This window comes from Ranitomeya imitator, chromosome 3, assembly GCF_032444005.1.
Source record: "Ranitomeya imitator isolate aRanImi1 chromosome 3, aRanImi1.pri, whole genome shotgun sequence".
NCBI lineage: Eukaryota > Metazoa > Chordata > Amphibia > Anura > Dendrobatidae > Ranitomeya > Ranitomeya imitator.
The window spans coordinates 680,490,464-680,514,614 of NC_091284.1; the positions used below are offsets into that span (position 1 = coordinate 680,490,464).

General features: G+C 45.4%; 1 protein-coding gene across 5 annotated transcripts in view; it reads right to left on the reverse strand.

Annotated features, from left to right (window-relative positions):
* Positions 1 to 22,651: 22,651 nt before the first annotated feature.
* The window catches only part of DGKA (diacylglycerol kinase alpha), a 348,225-nt gene continuing 346,725 nt past the window's right edge, over positions 22,652 to 24,151 (reverse strand). For all 5 annotated transcript variants that reach the window (XM_069758422.1, XM_069758425.1, XM_069758424.1 and 2 more), the window contains one exon: positions 22,652 to 23,507. In XM_069758422.1, coding sequence (XP_069614523.1) covers positions 23,430 to 23,507 — 78 coding nt within the window. In that variant the 3' untranslated portion in view covers positions 22,652 to 23,429. The remainder of the gene's footprint in view (positions 23,508 to 24,151) is intronic.

The following is a 24,151-nucleotide window of genomic DNA, read 5'->3' on the forward strand; positions in this document are numbered from 1 at the left end:
GAATTTCTGGTGCAGATTCTGCCTCTCCTGGCAAAAAACGCAGCTGTGGTTTATATTCCCCCCCCCCCCCCCCCCATCCCCCTTGATTTACATTGTACTATAAATCAATTGTGGATCTGCAGAGTTCTTGCACCCCAAAAAACACTGCAGATCCGCAGAGAATCCGCAACATGTGCACATACCCTAAAACATTTTCAAGTAGATAAAGAGTAACATTTTACAGGCTCGGACAAAAGGAAAGGGTGGGGGGATGATGGATGTTATGACCTAATTAGATCTCTCATTTAGGTCACACGTTTCACATGAACCAAAAAAAAATCCCAAGGAGACCAAAAAAGGGTAAATCTCTCCACAGAATTGTCATTAAGGGCTGCCCGGTAGTCAAGGTTCCTGATAACCTCTCCACCATTCCAACTAGATCTATTCTAGCATCAAGGTTTTCTTCCAGTGGTAGGCAATCGGACAGCGTGCTGCTGTAAACATATGGAGCGCCCCCAGGCACAGGGCCACTAGTCACTCGGTACCGGTCTCTTCTCCTTTGGTTCTGCGGTTGTCACGGTGGCTGGACCCAGTCGTGATCCTGCTAAGGGGCGACCAATGGAAATGGTAGTACAGTCTGTCAGGAGTTCGTGACGCCACCTGTGGTGTTCGGTCAGGGTGACCGACGCTGCTGTGGGGTCCGCTGGGGTGATGGAATGGCAGCTGGATGGTATACTTCACCTGTGGGAAGGTATGTCCCCAGGGCTTCCCGGTAAGGTGGATGGTGATGGTGTGAGGTGCAGGCACTAACGAGGACACAGGGTTGCAGTCTCTTTACCTTTTACTGAAGGCTTCAGTACACTGTCCAGAGCACGTTCAACCGGGCTATTAGAGGCCGGTCGGTCCAATGGGCAAATCCAGAGTTTCCCTCGCAGATGGAAATCGTTGCCTACCAATAGCGCCTGTGTGTTGTAGTCCTACCCTGCTGAGCATTCGGAATAGTCCTCACAACTGCTATTCTCTACAGCTTTCTCTCTCTCTCATTCTTTGGTTCCAGATGTTGCTAGTTTCTAACGTCCCCCAGATATGTTATGGCTAGGACGCCACCCGTTTGACGGGAAGGCTTGGAGGTCTTCCGGGACCCTAGAGACGCCCCTCTCCCAATGTTGCCCCCTATGTCTTCGTAGGTGTAGAAGGTAGACAGCCAACCTATAATTGACTGTCCAGCGGAATTTGAAGTAAGGCCTGAAGTCAGTTACTCCTACGGTGATCCGGCCACCGACTACGCACCTCAGTAAGATGTTGCCTTCCTCTCTCGGCACGACTCTTACTGGCTCTACTCTGTGCTGATCTCGTTTACACTGTTCCACAATATTCTTCCCCTCTTGTCTCTTCCTTAGGATACCGCCACAAGGTGTGCAGGCGCGGTTCCGTAACGTTCTGTCGCTAGGCGCCTGACAGGGAGCCCCCTGTGTCTTCTCCCCATAACACCCCCTGCCACAGGATGTTGCCTGGTTCCAACCCAGTCAGCTTCTGACTAACTTCCTCCCCAGCCGCTAGTTTTACCAGTGTGAGGAGTGGCCCAATAAATGAAGCCTTTTTCTCCCCCTAGTGGCCGGAGTGTGAAGTGTAATGTGTTCTGGTGATACCTGGTCAGAACTCTTTAGTGCCATCGGACGTACCGCTACTCGCCTTGGGGCCATACTGCAACGACCAGGTCTCTGGGGCGCTGTACATATGTAAAAGCAATCTATTGGATCTCTTGGAAATGGATTCAGGGAAAATACTTAATAAAGAGCTGAAAACTTAATGGGAGATCCACTCCAAAAACTTGCTTAATGAGGAGTTGGACTATCACCCAGAAGGGTTTAATCAGTGGACAAGCCTAAAAAAATGTGAAATATAGAACCTCCAGACATGACGCTGGAACAATTTGTGACTGTATATCTTATTTATTTTTATTTTTTTTTTTAACTGCACCAGCTGACTACTCATTAATGGCATCTCTAGCAGTCAACTATACAAGGGGTCCTGTGCCTGTGAAAACTAACTTGGTAACTCAGTGCGGTTTCCTCCAAACATAAACTACTACAGCAATTCTGCTGGAGATCTTGTGGGCACAGTGGCAGGCAGTGAGTGGGGTGGGTGTCAGAATTCAAAGCTTTAAGAGGTTCTCTGGCTTGGGAAAACAACGCCCACTTAAAGCCACGTCGACTCACACTTTCCTCAACCACAAAATATAAGTAACAGTAGCTAAACTTAAAAGAACTTTACCCTTCTCAGCCTACCCACACCTATAGTCTCATTGCCTCCTGTCAAGCACATGTTGTTCCAGTTAAACTGTCAGTAACATCTTGGTTTGATGTACAGGAATAAAGTGTTTTTTTTTTTTGTTTTGTTTCTCTACAAGTTTTGAAAATTAGTATTAGAGGACCCCTAACCAAATTACATTGACAATCTGTCACCTCAATAGTCTGCTGTGCCTATTTTCTGGCCTCAGCAGCCACAAGCCAAATATGCGCAAAATACCACCACACTGACCAGACCACATTACCACTGCAGAGTGACCAAATAGTACCACATACAAGAGAAATTAACACCACACAATGATCAGACTACATATTACCCCCCACATAGTACCTGAATAATATCACAATTAGTGATGAGTGGACCTATGGATGTTTCGGTTAGCCAGGATTGGACAAACTTTTTAAAAAGTCAGGTTTGGGACCTGAACTCGACCTCTGACTCCAAATCCCATATAATTCAATGGGGACCCGAACCTCACTGCTGTAAAATGGTCAGAGTAAGGGCTAGGGGTCTGCAAAAAAAAGCTAAATCGGGTAAAAGCAGGACAATTGCCCTCCAAACAAATGTATATAGGGAAATTACTTAACCCCTTCCTGAAATTTGCAGTACGTATACGCCATGGTCGGCAAAGACTTCCCGACCAATGCAGTATATATACATCATGGCAATCGCCTGCAGGTGTCATTTGATTCTGACAGCTGACACCCAGCTCTCAGTGCCAGATCGGTGAGATCACAGCATTTAGAGAGCAGGCAGAGGGAAGAGCAGCGCCCCAGAGTCCTGGTCGTTGCAGTAATGGCGTTCTTCCACCAGGGGGAGCGATGTAACGTCTGATGGCACCAAATGAGTTCACACTGCCAGGTATCAGAGCCACACACACTTCACACGCCGGCCACCAGGGGGAGCAAAAGGTTCTATCTATTAGGCCACTCCTCACACTTGGGTAAAACTGCGGGTTTGGTTAGGAAGTGAGGTCAGTTGGAGTTGGAGGAGAAGCTGACTGGAGGGAGAAGGAGATAGTCAGGAGGAGAGGAGCAGACTGGGCTCAGCCCAGGAAGGAAAGAAGGACACGGAGCTGCGCCTGCAACCCATGCGGCAGCCTCCTAAGAAAGGAAGTGTGCCGTAGTGAGTGAGCACCGAAGTCGTAGCAACAGGAGTAAAACACCAGTGGGAGACCAGCTAGAAGCAGGCTGCCTCCCACTGAGCGCAGATCCGGTAGCCGGAACACCGAGGGAGTAATAGACTCTATGCTTTACTTCAGAGACCGGCAGGACAGTCGATTCCAAGTTGGCTGCCTGACCTAAGAACCTAAGCAGACAAGGTGGCAACATGGAGGAGGGGTGACACTAGGGTCCCTATAAAATAGCCTCCGGCCACCACCGTCATACGGGTTTGTCCTATCCATCTGGGGGACAGAGAGAAGAGTAACAAGAATGAGGACCCTATGGGAGCTAATGCACGTAAGGACCTACTACGTTACTGTGCACAAGGGGAAGGCTACAGATTTCCACCTGGATAAGGGGACTCTGGAATTGCCTTCAGACCGGCTGAACTCTGCCTACCCTGTGATCCGGCACCCTGGACTGTGGATACTGAAGCCTTCAGTAAAGGTAAAGAGACTGCACCCATTGTGTCCTCATTATTCACCGCGCCTTGCACCATCCACCATCACCATCTACACTTCTGGGAAGCCCTGGGGATATACTTCACCTATGGGAAGGTATACCATCTAGCTGCCATTCCATCACCCCAGCGGACCCCTAAGCAGCGTCGGTCACCCTGACCGAATACCACAGGTGGCATCACGAACACTACCGTTTTCTACAAACTCTAACCCCTTTTATAGGGCTACGGTCCGGGTCGGGCCACCTTGACATCCCCGCAGAAGGGACTGAAGGACCCGGTACCAAGTACCCCATTGCCCTTACGTGGGGGCAATCCAGAAGAAAGCCCCTCTGCCCTTGGATCGGAGATCCCGCAATGTCGTCATGTGACATCTGCCTGCACACGTTTTTTTTTTCCCTCAGTATGTACATGTATGTATTATGCAAACTAGGGGGCAGGTCACTGAGGGATCAGTGACCTATCAGCAGGCTGCATTATGAATACCTAATCAGAGCAGCAGATATAGAACCCCCTACAGGCCGCCCTGGAGCACGAGCATATCATTAACTTGAAACTGAAAATAAAGATTAAATCCATCTTGTGGTCGTTGTGTAATCACCCAAGGTATCATTTTAGTCAGTATAACGGCGTCGACCTGACAGTGTCTGTAGGTTACTGTGACAGGTTCCCTTTAAAAAAAACAGCACCCATACCTCTGTAGCATAAATAAAGGACAGTCATGAGGCCCGCCTGCCCCTTTAAATCTGCACCGCAGGTCAATTTATGTGTGTAAAATGTTGAAAATATGTAGGTGACATTTTAAAATCTCATTTGCATTGCTGGTACCGTATTAGATTTTCTCCACACCAAATATGCACCATGTGTATTCACCCTGTGCTATGAATGGCTCTGTTAATAAATATGGTGGGAGGTCTTAGGTGGGGTACACATGAGCAAATGCAAACTTCTGTTTTACATGCAGAACAAAATGACATTTTTTTCATGTCATAGATATGTTCATGCAATCTGTGTCCATTTTTTGCATGCATCTGGGATTCATTTTTTACATGAACAATTTAAAAAATCATGAAGGACAAATCCATTTTTATATCTTTGTAATTGTAAGGCTATGTGCACACATTGCAGAATTTACGCAGAAATTTCCGTGGAAATTCTGCAACTCCCTGCCACGGGTATAACGCATGCAGAATTGGCATGCATATTCCCGCTAAACACTAGCGTTTTGCAAGCATAATTAGCTTGCAGAATGCTAGCGTTTTCCAAGAGCTCTGTAGCATCGCTTGGAAAACTGATTGACAGGTTGGTCACACTTGTCAAACATAGTGTTTGACAAGTGTGACCAACTTTTTACGATTGATGCTGCCTATGCAGCATCAATAGTAAAAAGATAGAATGTTAAAAATAATTAAAAAAAATAAAAAATCGTGAGATTCTCACCTTCCAGTGTTCCCGCCCCCGGCAGCTTCCGTTCCCAGTAATGCCTCATGGCAATGGCCCCAGATGATGTAGCGGTCTCGCGAGACCGCTACGTCATCACAGGTCATTGTCACAAGGCATTACTGGGAACGGGACCTTTGCGAGGAGCGGGAAGGCTGCGGGGGCAGCCGGAAGGTGAGAATAGCATGATTTTTTATTTTAATGCTTTTATTTTTCAGGTATATGGTTCCCTCTCCTCCACTCTGGGTACCAACCCACAATTTCACACAAAGAATGAACATGCTGTGTTTTTTTCCACAATGCGATTCTGCCGCACAAAAAAACGTAACATGTGCACAAAAAATGCAGAAAGCATTAAAAATGATGGGTTGCTTATTTAAGCATTTTTTTAGCGGAAAACGGCTAAAAAAACGCAAAAAAATCCTGAATGTGTGCACATAGCCTAAAAGATGTTGTGTGCACATACTCTTAAAGGTCTAAAACAGCCCAATTATGTGTGAAAATTGCAAAATTACTGTATATATTCGAGTATAAGCTGAGGCACCTACTTTTGCCGCGGAAAACTGGGTAAGCTTATAGACTCGAGTATAAGCCAGGTATGCATTATCCCCTCATACCTGTCCTGCTATGCATGGATCTCCCTTCCCTGTCTTGGTATAAATGCCTCCCCATCCCTGTCACTGCCTGCATGCCTCCCCTGTCCCTGTCATTGTATGCATGTGCAGCGCCCCAGGGTCCTGGTCGTTGCAGTAATATCATTCTCCTCTAGGGGGGAGTGGTGTTACGTTTGGAGGCAAAGAAGGACAACTGCATCCAGGTATCACAAACATGCAACACATTTCACACTCCAGGCCACCAGGGGGAGCTCTGCTCCTATTTATTAGGTCACTCTCCACACTTAGGTAAAACTGGTTGTCTGGAGGGATAGTTGCGAGTTGCTGGCTGAACTTCGCTCAGGTAGTTAGTCCCTGACAGGGGTGGGATCCTGTCAGAGATCGAGACAGAAGGACACGGAGCTGTGCATGCCCTGAGAGCTGCAGCTTCCAGAAAGAGACATTTAAGGAGAACTGTATTGCAGAGAGGGTGAAAGAAGTCGTAGCAAAGGAGTGGATACCAGAAGGGGATCAGCCCTACACAGGCTGCCTCCTTCTGAGGCGCAGGATCCCGGTAGCCGGAACACCGAGGGAGCAACGATCCTTTATGCCTTGCTCCAGAGACTGGCAGGACAGCTAATTTCACATTACCTGCCCACCCTATACCTAGGAGGCAAGGTGGCACCCCTTAGAGGCTGGAGCATGATAGAGTCCCTGTAAAACGCCTCAAGCCACCGGTAATACGGGTTTGTCCTACCCTATCTGGGGGACAGAGAGAGAGACATAACATCTACAACATCTGTGAGGACCTTTTGAGAAGCTTAGCAGTAAGGGAGTACAACACCACGGCGCTAGAGGAAGGCTACTGATTTCCACCTGGATAAGGGGACTCTGGACTTGCCTCCAAACGGGCCAGACTCTGCCTACCCTGTGATCTGGTGCCCTGGACTGCGGATGCTGAAGCCTTCAGTAAAGGTAAAGAGACTGCAACCTTGTGTCCTCGTTCTTCACTGCACCATTCATCATTCACCATCTACACACTGGGAAGCCTTGGGGACATACTTCACCTGTGGGAAGGTATACCATCTAGCTGCCATAACATCACCCCAGTGGACCCCTTAAAGCAGCGTCGTTCAGCCTGACCGAATACCACAGGTGACGTCACGAACATTTCTCCTTTAAAGACCTTTCCCTTTTACACGGATATCCCAGGGCCATGGACCGGGTCAGCCACTGTGACATCCCCCTGTGAACTGAAGGACCTGATACCGAATACCCCGCTGCCCTGAAGGGGCGATCCACATGCCTTCCCTGTCATTGTATGCATGCCTCCCCCTTCCCTGTCCTGGTATGAATGCCTCCCCCGTTCTATCCCTCTATGCATGCCTCCCAGTTCCGTCCCTGTATACATGCCTCCCAGTTCCATCCCTGTATGCATGCCTCCTTATCCCCTATCCCTGTGTGCATGTTTCCTATTGAAAAAAAACAAACATCATACTCACCTACTGCGCGCCCTGGGTGCTGACATTGCATATCGTTCCGGCCGCCGGCACCTGCCTACAGCTCTTCCTATGTTCAGCAGTCATGTGGTACTGCTCATTAAGGTGATGAATATGTGCTCCACCCTATGGAAGTGGAGACGCGTCCATATTCATCACCTTAATGAGCGATACCACGTGACCACTGAGCACAGGAAGAGCTGCAGACAGGTGGCCGGAACGAGATGCAGTGCCAGCACCCAGGGCGCACAGGTAGGTGAGTATGATGTGTGCGCTGGCTCCTGGTACCTGCTGCTCCCCCACTAGCTTTCTGTACCATGACTCATGTATAAGCCGAGGGGGGCGTTTTCAACACAAAAAAAGTGCTGAAAAAATCGGCTTATACACGAATATATACGGTACTAGTTTGTGTTTGTTTTTTTAAGATCATGATATGAAAAAAATGAAAAAACATTGACCTATTGTTAAAGTCAGAATTTTGTGTTCCATATATTTTTAAATCCTTTTAGCATTTTCTGAAGTTAGCTTCCCTTTAATATTTCATTGATTGACCCGAGTTGGCCATTAACACAAAGATATTAGTAAAGAACAATGAGGGTAAAAACTATTTTTTTCACTAACTTCATCCATATTGCCAAAACAAACAAAAAGCAACCTTTTCTCCACAATAGAGTAGTGTGTAAGGCTGCAGATATTTCTAAACTCAAAGTGGTAGTGGAAATCTTCAGATACACATTTTTATATTTTTTCAGCAGAAAAGATGCAAATTTTATACACTGCAGATAATTAGAAAATGGGATTTTGTGTGCATGGCACGGGCAGAGACAATTTTGTTTGAGTGTTGTAGTATGTACAAATACCCCAAGAACAACTGGCCATTTTCATACAATGTTGAGTAATATTGATCTCACTGGGCCAAAATCTGTTAAAATATGCTAGCTATTTATACAACAAAAGTAGTACAGTGGCTTGTGAAAATATTCACCTCCTCGGCTTTTTACCTATTTTGGTACATTACAACCTGTGTTCAACCCCTTTCCCACCCGAGATGTATCCATAGGTACCTGTGTCCTGGGACTTATTGATTTGTGCCGTGTGGCTACGTCTCAGGGATTTTGCACGCACAGACGCTGTGCAGGCATAATTGCCGTTGAGTGTCAGCTAATTGTGATAACTGACACCCAGCACTCAGTGCCAAGAGCGGTCCCACACCGCTCCCGGCACTTTAACCCGGATCTAACTCGATTGCAGCATTTCGGGAGCAGGCAGAGTGAAGTCAGCCCCTCTGCCCTTGGATCCGGGACCCCACGATGCAATCTAATTTAAAAATATTAAAAAAAATAAAAAATAATTGTAACAAAAATCCAAATATATTGTACTTATAAATAAATATTTTTATAAAAAAAAAAAAAAAACAATAAAAGCACACATATTTGGTGTAGCTGTGTTCGGAAATACCCAACCTATTAAACTGCCCCACTAGTAAACCTCTTTAGTGAACATCATAAAAAAAAAAAACAAGGTAAAAAACAATGCTTTATCATCATACCGCCGAACAAAAAGACGAATATAAATATACATGGTGTTGCTGAAAACATCATCTTGTCCCGCAAAAAAACAAGAGATCATACAGCTCCATCAGAGGGAAAATTAAAACGTTATAGCTCTCAGAATAAAGTGATGCAAAAATAACTATTTTTTCTATAATAGTTTTTGTGTCAAAACATAAAAAAACCTAGCGTTAGGAATTATAACCTAGCCTGTCTCATGTGATATGTCATTGACTGGATACATAAAGGGGGGAAAAAAGAATTAGGCAGCCACTAATTGTGCAAGTTCTCCCACCAAAGATGAGAGTGGCCTGTAATTGACATCATAGGTAGACCACAACTATGAGAGTCAAAATTGAGAAAACAAATCCAGAAAATCACCTTGTCTGATTTGGCAAGATTTTTTTAGCAAATTATGGTAGAAAATAAGTATTTGGCCACCAAAAAACATGCAAGATTTCTGGCTCTCAAAGACCTGTAACTTCTTCTTTAAGAGGCTCCTCTGTCCTCCACTAATTACCTGTAGTAATGGCACTTCTGTAGTAAGTGCTGTCGGCCACAGTTTTGTGCACTTCTGAAAAGAAGGACACTGCTGAACAGATGCCAGATGGAGTCCAGTGTAACTCTTCTGCCTCATTATAGTGAATGGATCCCTTGGGGGTTTCATCTGAATCACGTAATTTGGATATTTAGATGGAAATCCCAAAGTAAGTGCTTAGTGTAGCGCACCAGATAAATGTGATCCTAAATGTTATGTAACATGTTCCCAATAAAAGATTCAACTCAATCCACAAAAAATCAAATCCCCATTCAGGTCTGTCATCTGTTAATGGAAATATAGGGGCTTTCATGTTACTGGAAGTACAAAAGGTTCTGGAAAAGCGAAATGGCTCCTCACCACTCAAAAGAAAGCATGTAAGCATGTAGCAGACTAGACATATAGAGGAGCTCTGTATATAATGTATAGGTAATACAGTGATCACTGGTAACATTATACACAGGAGCTCAGTATATAGTATACAGTGTATAGTGTCAGTGTATAGGTAACACACTGACTCACCAGTGACGTCTCTAGGTGGAGTCCTTCCTCTTTGTTTTTCATCTTTCATTTAGCACAGACAGCCATCACTTCTTCCAGCCAGGGCTCGTCTCTACAGGAAATAACAGTTATCTCGAGCTCTGCTTGCAGAACACATTACTTTTACCAACTTCTACATTACACTACATGAAGAAAAAAAGGCGACATAGTATCACTCTACACAGTAACAGGACCGCCCCCTCATTTAAAACAGTATACTGAAAAACTAAAATAAATACATCACTGCAGTAATAATATCCCTAAATTAGCCCCTATGGTAATAATATTCCCCATCCAGGCCCCTGTGTGTCTCATTCCTGGCTCCAGCCATATGTTCTCACATCCTGCCCTCATGAGTATCCATTCTGCCCCATATGATCTCCCTATCCTGCCCCATCTGTCTCCATCGTATCCATCCTGCCCCATGATCCTGCACGATCTGTCTCCAATCCTGCCCCAGTGTCTCTAATCATGCCCCCATGTCTTTCATTCTGCCCCGTGTCTCCATTCTGCCCCGTATCTCCATTTTGCCCCCTATGTCTCCAGTCTTGTCCCCAGTGTCTCCACCATTCTGCCCCTAGTATGTCCAGCATTTCTGCCCCCCAGCGTGTCCAGCATTTCTGCCCCCAGTGTCTCCAGCATTTCTGCCCCCAGTGTGTCCAGCATTCTGCCCCGTGTCTCCAGCATTCTGCACCCAGTGTGTCCAGCATTCTGCCCCGTGTGTCCAGTATTCTGCCCCAGTGTCTCCAGCATTCTGCCCCCAGTATGTCCAGCATTTCTGCCCCCAGTGTGTCCAGCATTCTGCCCCCAGTGTATCCAGCATTCTGCCCCCAATGTGTGTAGAGCATTTCTGCCCCAAGTGTGTCCAGCATTCTGCCTCAGTGTCTCCACCATTCTTCCCCGTGTCTCCACCATTCTGCCCCAGTGTCTCCAGCATTCTGCCCAGTGTCTCCAGCATTCTGCCCCCAGTGTCTCCAGCAATCTGCCCCCAGTATGTCCAGCATTTATGCCCCCAGTGTGTCCAGCATTTCTGCCCCCAGTGTCCAGCATTTCTGCCCCCAGCGTGTCCAGCATTCTGCCCCAGTGTGTCCAGCATTCTGCCCTGTGTCTCCAGCATTTCTGCACCCAGCGTATCCAGTATTCTGCCCCCAGTGAGTCTAGTATTCTGCCCCGTGTCTCCAGCATTTCTGCCCCCAGTGTGTCCAGCATTCTGCCCCCAGCGTATCCAGCATTTCTGCCCCCAGTGTGTGCAGCATTCTGCCCCCAGTGTGTCCAGCATTCTGCCCTGTGTGTCTCCAGCATTTCTGCCCTCAGCGTGTCCAGCATAATGCCCCAGTGTGTCCAGCATTTCTGCCCCCAGCATTTCCAGCATTCTGCCCCCAGTGTGTCCAACACCTCTGCCCCAGTGTGTCCAGTATTTCTGCCCCCAGTGTGTGTAGAGCATTTCTGCCCCAAGTATGTCCAGCATTCTGCGACAGTGTCTCCACCATTCTGCCCCGTGTCTCCACCATTCTGCCCCAGTGTCTCCAGCATTCTGCCCAGTGTCTCCAGCATTCTGCCCCCAGTGTCTCCAGCAATCTGCCCCCAGTATGTCCAGCATTTCTGCCCCCAGTGTGTCCAGCATTTCTGCCCCCAGGGTCCAGCATTTCTGCCCCCAGCGTGTCCAGCATTCTGCCCCAGTGTGTCCAGCATTCTGCCCTGTGTCTCCAGCATTTCTGCACCCAGCGTATCCAGTATTCTGCCCCCAGTATGTCCAGCATTCTGCCCCCAGTGTGTCTAGTATTCTGCCCCGTGTCTCCAGCATTTCTGCCCCCAGTGTGTCCAGCATTCTGCCCCCAGCGTATCCAGCATTTCTGCCCCAAGTGTGTCCAGCATTCTGCCCCCAGTGTGTCCAGCATTCTGCCCCCAGTGTGTCCAGCATTCTGCCCTGTGTCTCCAGCATTTCTGCCCCCAGCGTGTCCAGCATAATGCCCCCAGTGTGTCCAGCATTTCTGCCCCCAGCGTTTCCAGCATTCTGCCCCCAGTGTGTCCAACACCTCTGCCCCAGTGTGTCCAGCATTCTGCCCCGGGGCCCCTTGGATCGCTGCTCTCCAAAAAAAAAAAAGACAAGGTGTTCTTACCAAGCTGCGCTCCTGCGGCGGGCGGCGAAGCTCAATCCCTCCACGCAGGTGAAGCACGCACTCGCCGGCGGCTGACAATGTCAGACGCCGGCGAAGTGCGCGCTGCGGCTCACGTCAGCTACCAGCCTCCGATTGGCTGGCGGCTGTTAACTTTTGACGTGCGGGCATGAGCCCGCACCCGCACGTCAATAGCGTTAAACTGCCGCAGCGGCGGTAGGATAGGGGCCCGGTGAGCAGATGAGACGGGGCCCGATGTGGGCCCCCTCTGCCCACCGGGCCCCATACGCCAGTCAGGGCAGTAATGCCCTGATGGCGGCCCTGAATGTATACCACAAGCCTGAGCTAGATGCTGGGACCAATGTCTGTGCTGAGCAGCAACCACAGCGGCTCGACCAGAATGGAAGCCCACAGTACCAGACAATGCTTGGGATCTATCCTGCGCAGCGGGAGAATCCCAATGCCTAATACACTGTGCCTGAAAAATATTTCCCAATTACATGTAGGGTATTGGCGCACTCAAGAAAAAATGGACTTCAGTTTGTTGTAAAAAATGTACTATTAGTCCTTAGAAAAATGTAAAACTTTCTGCTAAAACAACATTTAGTGGTAAACATGTAATTTATACTTTCTTTACCACTTAATGGTATAAAATTCTATGAGGTACATGTGGTGTCAATATGATCACTGCACCCCTAGACAAATTAATTTGGGAGTGTATTTTGTAAAAGGAGTTCACTTATAGGGGGTTTCAGTTGTTCTGGCACCTAGGGGCTCTGCCAATGTGACATGGCACCCTCAAACCATTCCAGCAAAATCTGAACTCCAATATGGCGCCTCATCCGTTCTGAACTTTGAACTGTGCCTCAAAAGTAGTATTACCTCCACATATGGTGTATCTGTGTTCTCAGGAGAAATTGCACACCACACTGTTCTCATTACCCTTGTAAAAATAAAAAAATGGGGCTAAAAACATGTTTGTGGGGAAAATTTGATTTTTTTTATTTTCACGACAACGTTATAAACTTCTATGAAGCACCTGGGGGTTCAAGGTGCTCACCACATATCTAAGGGTACCGTCACACTATACCATTTCGATCGCTACGACGGTACGATTTGTGACGTTCCAGCGATATCGTTACGATATCGCTGTGTCTGACACGCAGCAGCGATCAGGGATCCTGCTGAGAATCGTACGTCGTAGCAGATCGTTTAGAACTTTCTTTCATCGCTGGATCTCCCGCTGTCATCGCTAGATCGGTGTGTGTGACACCGATCTAGCGATCTAGCGATGCGATCCAGCGATGCGTTCGCTTGTAACCAGGGTAAACATCGGGTTACTAAGCGCAGGGCCGCGCTTAGTAACCCGATGTTTACCCTGGTTACAAGCGTAAAACTAAAAAAAAACAAGCAGCGCATACTTACATTCTGGTGTCCGTCAGGTCCCTTGCCGTCTGCTTCCCGCACTGTGACTGCCGGCCGTAAAGTGAAAGCAGAGCACAGCGGCTGTGCTTTCACTTTACGGCCGGCAGTCAGTGAGTGCGGGAAGCAGACGGCAAGGGACCTGACGGACACCAGAATGTAAGTATGTGCTGTTTGTTTTTTTTTAGTTTTATGCTTGTAACCAGGGTAAACATCGGGTTACTAAGCGCGGCCCTGCGCTTAGTTACCCGATGTTTACCCTGGTTACCCAGGGACCTCGGCATCGTTGGTCGCTGGAGAGCTGTCTGTGTGACAGCTCCCCAGCGACCACACTACGATTTACCTACGATCACGGCCAGGTCGTATCGCTGGTCGTGATCGTAGGTAAATCGTATAGTGTGACGGTACCCTTAATACAATCCTTGAAGGATCTAGTTTCCAAAATAGGGTCGCTTGTGGGGGTTTCCCTTGTTTAGGAAAATCAGGGGCTGTCCAAACAGGATATGGCATCTGCTAAAGATTCCAGCAAGTATTACATTCAAAAAGTCAAATGACGCTCCTTCCATTCCAAGCCCTGCCTTGCACCCAAACAGAAGTTTTCTCCCACATATGAGGTATCGGCGTACTCAGGAGAAATTGCACAACAAATTGTATGGTGCAGTTTTTCCTGTTACCATTATGAAAATGCAAACTTTTGGCTAAAATAACATTTTTGTGTAGAAAATATATATTTTTTTATTTTCTCGGTTCAAAGTTCTAAACTTCTGTGAAGCATCTGGGGGTTCAAGGTGCTCACCACATATCTAAATACATTCCTTGATGGGTCTATTTATCAAAATGGTGTCACTTGTGAGTGGTTTTCACTGTTTAGGCACATCAGGGCTCTCCAAACATGACATGGTATCTGCTAATTATGCCAGCAAATTTTGCATTCAAAAAGGCAAATGGCGCTCCTTCCATTCTGCGCCCTGCCAAAGGATCAAACAGTAGTATTCCCACACATATGGGGTATCGGCATGCACAACAAAATTTTGGGTCCATTTTTTTCTGTTAACCTTATGAAAATTAAAAATAAAAATAGAAAGTAAATTTTTTGATGAAAAAATGTTTCCAAAATTGTGTCACTTGTTGGGGGTTTCCACTGTTTAGGCACATCAGGGGCTCTCCAAACATGACATGACGTCTGCTAATTATTCCAGCAAATTTTACATTCAAAAAGTGAAATAGCGCTCCTTCCCTTCCAAGTTCTGCTGTGCGCCCAACAGTTGTATTCCCCCACATATGGGTATCCGGCATGCTCAGGAGAAATTGCACAAGTTGCATGGTCCATTTTCTCTTGTTACCGTTGCGAAAGTTAAACAAAAAAAAGTCTAAAGGAAAAGTTTTGTGAAAGAAAACTACCGTATTTTTCGCTTTATAAAACGTACTTTTATGATCCCCAAAATTAGGGGGGAAATGGGGGTGCGTCTTATAAACCGAACACTGTTCTTACCAATGCTGCGGGGTGTTGCGGTGTTCCTTCGGTGGTGGTATGGTGGCGAACGATGGTGGTACAGCGGTAAGCGGCGGCGGCATATGGTGGCCGCCATTCTTCTGCCAGGGTCCAGCTTCTCAGTCAGTGCAGGTGCAGATGGAGGAAAGTCGAGATCTCCATCCGTGCCTGGCTCTATGTGATGTCTCCAGGAAAATGGCCACGGTTGCGGCGCAGATGGGGCTTTCGGCCCAGCCTCGATGATGTCACCACTGGTCAATGATGCTGCGCTCGCAACAGTTCATTAACCAGTGGTTTTCAGCCTGGACGGTCGCATCTTGGCACCGTCCAGGTTGAAAACTGTTTCTCTCCCAGACATTGATTATGATGTGGGACCGAACAACAGACAGGTATGGTATATTGTTGTTTTTTTATTTTACTTTTATTACTGGAGATCAGTTTGAGATTAAAAAAAGGAGTCTGTGTCATTTTTCAATTAACCCCTTAACCCCAGGAGCTGTTTCGTTTTTCGCTCCCCTTCTTTCCAGAGCCATAACTTTTTTTATTTTTTCGTCAATATGGCCATGTGAGGGCTTGTTTTTTTGCGGGACGAGTTGTACTTTTGAATGACACCATTGGTTTTACCATGTCGTGTACTCAAAATCAGGGAAAAAATTCCAAGTGCAGTGAAATTGATTGGCTTATAGCTAGGTTCAGTAAATGCTAAATCTGACCTGCCATTGTGATTCTCCAGGTCATTACGAGTTCATAGACACCAGACATGTCTAGGTTCTCTTTTATTTAAGTGGTGAAAAAAAAATTCCAAATTTTGCTTAAAAAAAAAAGTGCAATTTTCCGTTACCCCTAGCATCTCCATTTTTCGTGATCTCGGGTTTGGAAAGGGCTTATTTTTTTGCATGCAGAGCTGACATTTTTAATGATAGCACTTTTGTGCAGATACATTCCTTTGATCGTCCGTTATTGCATTTTAATACGTCGAGGCGACGAAAAAAAACGTAATTCTGGTGTTGGGACTAATGATGAGTGAATATACTCATTACTCGAGATTTCCCAAGCACGCTCGGGTGACCTCCGAGTATTTTTTAGTGCTCGGAGATTTAGTTTTTATTGCCGCAGCTGAATGATTTACATCTGTTAGCCAGCATAAGTACATGTGGGGATTCCCTAGCAACCAGGCAACCCCCACAAGTACTTATGCTGGCTAACAGATGTAAATCATTCAGCTAGTTTTGACTTTTTGTTGCTGTTTTTATTGCTAGATCAGGTGATTCTGAACGTGGTGATACCAAATATGTTTAGTTTTGATTTATTTTTTTAATTGTTTTATTTCGATTGGGGCGAAAGGGGGGTGATTTAAACTTTTATATTTTTTTTTATTGTTTTAATATTTTTAAACATTTTTTTTTACTTTTGCCATGCTTCAATAGCCTACATGGGAGGCTACAAGCTGCCACAACTCGATTGCCTCTGCTACACAGAGGTGATGCACAGATCACCTCTATGTAGCTGAATTACAGCATTGCTATGAGCGCCGACCACAGGGTGGTCCTCATAGCAATCTGTCATCAACAACCTTAGAGGTCTCAAGGAGACCTGTGGTTGTGATGGCAATGCACCGATGACCCCCGATCATGTGACAGGGTCAGCGGTGTGCATATTTCCGGTCCGATCGCCGAAAGCGCTTGTTAAATGCAACTGTCACTTTGACAGCAGCATTTAACTAGTTAATAGGCGCAAGCGGATCGCGATTCCACTGGCACCTATTGCGGGCACATGTCAGCTGTTCAAAACAGCTGACATGTCGTGACTTTGAGGTGGGCTCAATGCCAGAGCCCACCTCAAAGCGGGGGATACTGCCAGCTGACATACTATTCTGTCAGCTGGCAGAAAGGGGTTAAAGGACTTTATTCTGGCTGTGTCTTTATTTACAATACAACTATAGGATTAGTAATGGATAGGTGTCATATAGACAATACAAAGGTGACATCAACCCCACAAATATGAACCCCACTTGCTAACGCTACAGGACAAGTGGGAAGACCCGGGCAAAGAGCCAGAATTGGCACATCTAATAGATGCGCCTTTTTTGGGCAGCTGCGGGCTGATATTTTTAGGCTGGGGTGAGGGGCCAATATCCATGGTCACTTACCTGCCTGAGAATATCCCATGCCGTTTTTTTAAATTATTTAAATAATTAAAAATGAGGCGTGGGGTCCCCTTTATTTTTTGATAACCAACCTTGCTGAAGCTGACGGTTGCAACCCGCAGCTGTAACTTTTGCCTGGTTATAGAAAATAAGGAGGGAACCCACGCCAGGTTTTTCATTCATTTAGATATATCACAGGTGGTGGGTGAGGAATACCCCCATCATCTGCTCCTGCTGTCACTTATTAGCAGCAGCAGGTGTAGGTTGATGGAAGTAATAGTCCAAAAAGCCCACACTTGCTGTCATTGTTCTGACTTGAAAATAACTCTCATCATTCTCCTCTGCTCGCGCCGATCCCCGGCAGAGCAGTGGAGAATGATGAAAACCGTGTTCAGCACCAGGCGTCGGGGAACAGCGCTTACTGTGGCTCTTCTTCCCCGGGGCCAATGCGTGTCACACGGAAGACATCCATATGTATTCTCCATGTGCATGCGTGCAGGACGTTTTGCCACCTGTCCTGATGGTAAAAAACGGACACGTCTACTTGTGGGGCACTCGGACACATAGTCCATGGAAACACACTGACACGTGCACAGACTCATTCATTTGAATGGGTCTACGTATGTCAGTGTCTCTGGTACATGTGAAAACTGTCACTACATGTACCGGAGACACGGATGTGTGAAAGAGGCCTAAAGCTGAGGCGCGAGATTCTACTCCTTCTCTGCAGGGATGGATAGTGATTGGTGGAAGGAAATGTTGCTGAGCTGCCTCCACCAATCACATATCTCTGCACACTATTTAATGTTGCAACTACGGTTACTCACAAGTCCAAGATCCTTTTTGGTAAGGTGAGCAAACAACCCTCATCATCCTTCAGAATATACTGTATCAATGGGTATATTCTGAAAGATGATGGGGTTCTAGCCATATTTAGTGACTACCAGATCCCTCATCTTTCAGAATACATCCATGTATACGGTAAGTTGGTGTATTCCTAAGGATAAGGTGGGTGGTAGTATCAATATACGGTACTGCAGGCACTGTACTGCAATTCACAGATCCCCCATAACAGAGCGTCATCCACAGATATTTTTGTATTTTATTAAAGGTTTTTGCACACTATTTGACTTATTTTCCTCTCTAAAATCTAGGTGCGTCTTATAATCAGGTATGTCTTATACAGGGAAAAATGCGGTAAATGTTTATTTTTTCCTTCCACATTCCAAAAATTCCTGTGAAGCACCTGAAGGGTTAATAAACTTCTTGAATGTGGTTTTGAGTACCTTGAGGGGTGCAGTTTTTAGAATGTTGTTACTTTTTGGTATTGTTCATCATATAAACCCCTTAAAGTCACTTCAAGCGTGAGGTGGTCCCTAAAAAAAATGGTTTTGTAAATTTTGTTGGAAAAAGGAGAAATGGCTCACCAAATTTTAACCCTTCATAACAAAAAAATTAAATTTGAAAAATGTTCTGATTTAAAGTATACATGTGGGAAATGTTATTTATTAACTATTTTGTGTGATATGACTCTCTGATTTAAAGGCATAAGAATTCAAAGTTTGAATTAAAAATTGCCAAGTTTTCCAAATTTTCTTCAAATTTCCTTTTTTTTCAAAAATAAACGCTACTTACATTGAATCAGTTTTACCACTATCAAGAAGTACAATATGTCACGAATAAAAAGTCTCAGAAGCGTTGCAGAGTTATTACCTCATCAAGGGACACTGGTCAGAATTGTAAAAATTGGCCTTAACATCATTAACATGCAAAGCAGCTTGAGGGGTAAAGGGGTTAAATATTCTTATAATCCGATTTGCGTGTGATGCATTAGCATGAAATGGTCCAAGTTGGTGAAGTGAAGTGAGGAAAATATAGGCATAAATTAAATTTACTGGATCAAATAACTAAATATTAGCATGTGCATATGTATTCACCCCTATTTGCTATGAAGCCCCTAAAAATTTATGAAGCAAGCAATTACCTTCGTAAGTCACATGCTTAGTGACATGACGTTCCCCGTTTGCAATCTAAGTGTCACAAAGTTTGTCAGTATATACACACCTTTTCTGAACATCCACAGAGGCTACAACACCATTAACCCCTTCATGACCTTGGGATTTTTCATTTTTTCGTGTTCGTTTTTCACTCCCCTCCTTCCTAGAGCCATAACTTTTTTATTTTTCCATGAATTTGGCCATGTGAGGGCTTATTTTTTGCGGGACGAGTTGTACTTTTGAACGACATCATTGGTTTTAGCATGTCGTGTACTAGAAAACGGGAAAAAAATTCCAAGTGCGGTGAAATTGCAAAAAAAGTGCAATCCCACACTTGTTTTTTGTTTGGCTTTTTTGCTAGGTTCACTAAATGCTAAAACTGAGCTGCCATTATGATTCTCCAGGTCAGTACGAGTTCATAGACACCTAACATGACTAGGTTATTGTTTATCTAAGTGGTGAAAAAAAATTCCAAACTTTGCTAAAAAAAAAAAAAAAATGGCGCCATTTTCCGATACTTGTAGTGTCTCCATTTTTCGTGATCTGGGGTCGGTTGAGGGCTTATTTTTTGCGTGCCGAGATGACATTTTTAATGATAGCATTTTGGTGCAGATACGTTCTTTTTATCGCCCGTTATTGCATTTTAATGCAATGTCGCGGCGACCTAAAAAACGTAATTCTGGCGTTTCTAATTTTTTTCTCGCTACGCCGTTTAGCGATCAGGTTAATGCTTTTTTTTAATTGATAGATCGGGCAATTCTGAGCGCGGCGATACCAAATATGTGTAGATTTGTTGTTTTTTTTAATTATTTTGATTGGGGCGAAAGGGGGGTGATTTAAAACTTTTATATTTTTTTAAATTTTTTTTCACATTTTTTTTTTTTACTTTTGCCATGCTTCAATAGCCTCCATGGGAGGCTAGAAGCAGGCACAATGCGATCGGCTCTGCTACATAGCAGCGATCTGCTGATCGCTGCTATGTAGCAGAAATGCAGGTGTGCTGTGAGCGCCGACCACAGGGTGGCGCTCACAGCCACCGGTCATCAGTAACCATAGAGGTCTCTAGGACCTCTGTGGTTACAATGGAGACGCATCGCCGGCCCCCGATCATGTGACGGGGGTCGGCGATGACGTCATTTCCGGCCGCCCGGCCAGATGCGGTGTAGGGATTCGGACAGAAATCCGAGAGTGGACTATCTGGGTCGTGACTCTAGAGCCCCCGGGGTCGAGCGGACCAGATGGAATCACCCCCTATACAGGGAGTGTTAGGAGCAGGACCTCGGAGATTGGAGACACAACAGCTAGAGCCAAAGGGGCGACCCAAGATATAGAAGGAGACCACAGAGCTATTAGAATGGCGGGGAATATAGGAAAACAAGACTTAACTGATAATGACAGGAACACGGAACTTGGCAGGACACGGCAGGAACACGGAACTTGACAGGACACAGCGGGAACACGGAACTTGGCAGGACACAGCAGGAACACGGAACTTGGCAGGACACAGCAGGAACACGGAACTTGGCAGGACACAGCAGGAACACGGAACTTGGCAGGACACAGCAGGAACACGGAACTTTGGCAGGACACAGCAGGAACACGGAACTTTGGCAGGACACAGCAGGAACACGGAACTTTGGCAGGACACAGCAGGAACACTGAGACAAAGCGAGAACTAAGCTGGGAAAAGACACAGATACAGGGGAGCCTAGGGCATAGGAACACTGACGGAAGACAGTGCACCTACAAAGCAAAGGCGTCTTACCTAGGAAGACGCCGAGAAGAAATAGCCGACGGGCGCCGCCATGTTGGGGCGGAGCCATCGGGTCGCGACCTCCCAGAGGGCTCAGCGCTGGAGGAGACGCGACCGCGCATGCGCAAAGACGCTGGACGCCGAGAGCCAGTGAAAGAAGATGCAGAGCGGCGAGGGACAGGATCGTGAGTGCGCCGCGGGATGGAAGAAGATGGGTAAGTATGTGCGGGCGTGACATGCGGTAGTTAAATGCCGCTGTCTGCGATTGACAGCGGCATTTAACTAGTTAATAGGTGCGGGCAGATCGCGATTCTGCCCGCACCTATTGCGGGCACATGTCAGCTGTTCAAAACAGCTGACATGTCCCGGCTTTGATGCGGGCTCACCATGGTTATTGCCACCCCCCCCGGCTAAAGACATCTGCCCCCAGCCACCCCAGAAAAGGCACATCTGGAAGATGCGCCTATTCTGGCACTTGGCCACTCTTTTCCCATTCCCGTGTAGCGGTGGGATATGGGGTAATGAAGGGTTAATGTCACCTTGCTATTGTAAGGTGACATTAAGCCAGATTAATAATGGAGACTGGAGAGGCGTCAATTATGACACCTATCCATTATTAATCCAATAGTATGAAATGGTCAATAAAACACACACACATTATTACAAAGTATTTTAATGAAATAAAGACACAGGTTGTTGTAATATTTTATTATACTGGTAATCCACCTGAAGACCCTTGTCACCTGTAACAAATGTAAAAAAAACAAACAACAATATTCCATACCTTCCGGTGATCAGTCTCGTCCCACGCTGTAAATCCATCTGAAAGGGTTAACTAATTTTACAAGCAGAAGCCTGCTAATGCAGCGCCCCTGCCTGTAATAACCCAGCGAATGAATGGAATGTAGGTGAATGACCTGTAGTTACCTCGAGTTGCGGTGATGCGCCCTCTGCTGGATGTCCTCATATGAACTCGAGCCTGGGAAAATATTCTGAAAAGTTCTTTGCATGAAATGATGCAAACCCTCAAAAATAATGAAATTGCAGGTTGTGAGGTAGCAAAACATGAAAGAAAAGGCAAAGGGGGTGAATATTTTCGCAAGCCACTGTATATTGTTTTTTTTTTAAATTATTTTATTTTAATGGTTGCGTGATGCCCTTTTGATCAGTGTAACACAGTCATGGCATTCTTTGCGAAATGAAAGTGTATATTGTAATATTTGTTTGCTTAGATATCCAGCTTTGTTGGTACATACTCGGAGTGTACTACCTGATTTTTTACTATAAATTTTTCAATTAACTTTTCTCCCCCGTGTAGTAAAAACTGCAAGTAAATAAAGGGCTATTCCCAGCTTAAATATTTGGTATTTCCACTAAATGTGCCATAAATATTTGATAGGTAAGGGGTCCAAGAGGTCGGACCTATTAGGAGAATGCAGGTTTTGCTATTTACGGCAGCTTCGGTTCTTAGAAGATGGCCTCACATACACACAGCAGTCTCCATTGGAGCCTATCAGCAACAGTCATGACATAGGAACGTTTATACACATCCTGAAAAGTCAAGTTAGATTGTAGGATAAGACAAAACAAAAATGATAAAGGTGAAACTGAAATGTTTTCATATCAAACACAGAGAGATGAATAGTGGAAAGTAATGTAAAGACAAGTTGTTTATTACAATGAAGTAGTCATCGGCATTTGTTGGATTGTTTTATTTCCTACTGCTTATATACGGTAATTCTCTAAATCAAATTTGGCAATGTATATATTCATTCTCAATATAAGCATCATAAGTTAAAAAATATAAATAAAAACAGTGCAATGTGATCTGTTGTCCCAAGTCTGTGGTTCGTACCCATTTCAGCTGCAATAAAAGATAGGAAGTGGTCACCTTCTTCATATCCTGCTGCTGTATACTATATATATTGGAAAGTTCATATATGATATGCTATTTCCTACGCAAAATGTCTAAAGCTTTTCCGTATTCTAAAAATATCAGATATTGTAAACATACATACAATATATATAGATATATTTTTTATCTTGGAACAAGGCAGTGTAAAATATATCATTATCCTAAAATTGGTGCTATAGGGTTATTATCAGTACTATAGAATCGCTTTCTAAGAGTATGCTAAATGGAACATGCTGAAAGGGTAGCTAGAGGTCAGTTATCTAAATATCTGTGTTGTCATACAATATAAGGTAGTCCTAGGAAAGAGGAGGTTCACTTCTCTGATGTCCTGATTGTAGTCTTTGACTGCTCAGCTGGATGTAAGCTGGTCAGAAGTATTGGAGATGGCAGGGAGGCCATCCCTAAAGTTTGGACAGAACAAGAAGACTCTGAGGGTAAAAAGTTACGTTTATGGTTCATGGATACTTGGTTCCTACAGTAGATCAATAGATATTAGGGTCTCAAAGGCTTAAGTGTTACTTAGAAAAAAAGCTTGAAGAACGTGGTGGAGGGGCCAAAAGCATTGGTGCCTGGTTCTTGTGAGTGATCTTAATCTGAAAGACAAAAGTAATCAATCAGGACATGAAAGAATTGCACAAACCAATCCATATAGAACAATAAGCAGGAGACTCTGTTCACACCAGCTCTACTCAGACTACAATTATATAACAGGTATTGGCCATACTGAGTGCAAGAAAAGCAAAACATGCTACATTATTCTTTCTGCCAACACTGATGGAGCAACTGACTGGCAATCTTAATGCCAATGTGAACAGAGTCAGTTTTACATAGAAACAGGAACATCTACTATGTAATTGTCTAAGGGTCACTTCCGTCTTTCTGTCTGTCCTTCTGTCACGGATATTCATTGGTCGCGGCCTCTGTCTGTCATGGAATCCAAATTGCTGATTGGTCTCGCCAGCTGCCTGTCTTGGCTGCCGTGACCAATCATCGACGGCCACAGTCCGATTAGTCCCTCCCTACTCCCCTGCAGTCAGTGCCCGGCGCCCGCTCCATACTCCCCGCAGTCACCGCTCACACAGGGTTAATGCCGGCCTATGCATAATGCCTATGCAGCGTCAATAGTAAAAGGATCTAATGTTAAAAATAATAAAAAAAAAAAAAATCATTATATACTCACCTTCCGCCGCCTTTCCCGCTCCTCGCGACGCTCCGGTAACCGCTCCATGCAAGCGGC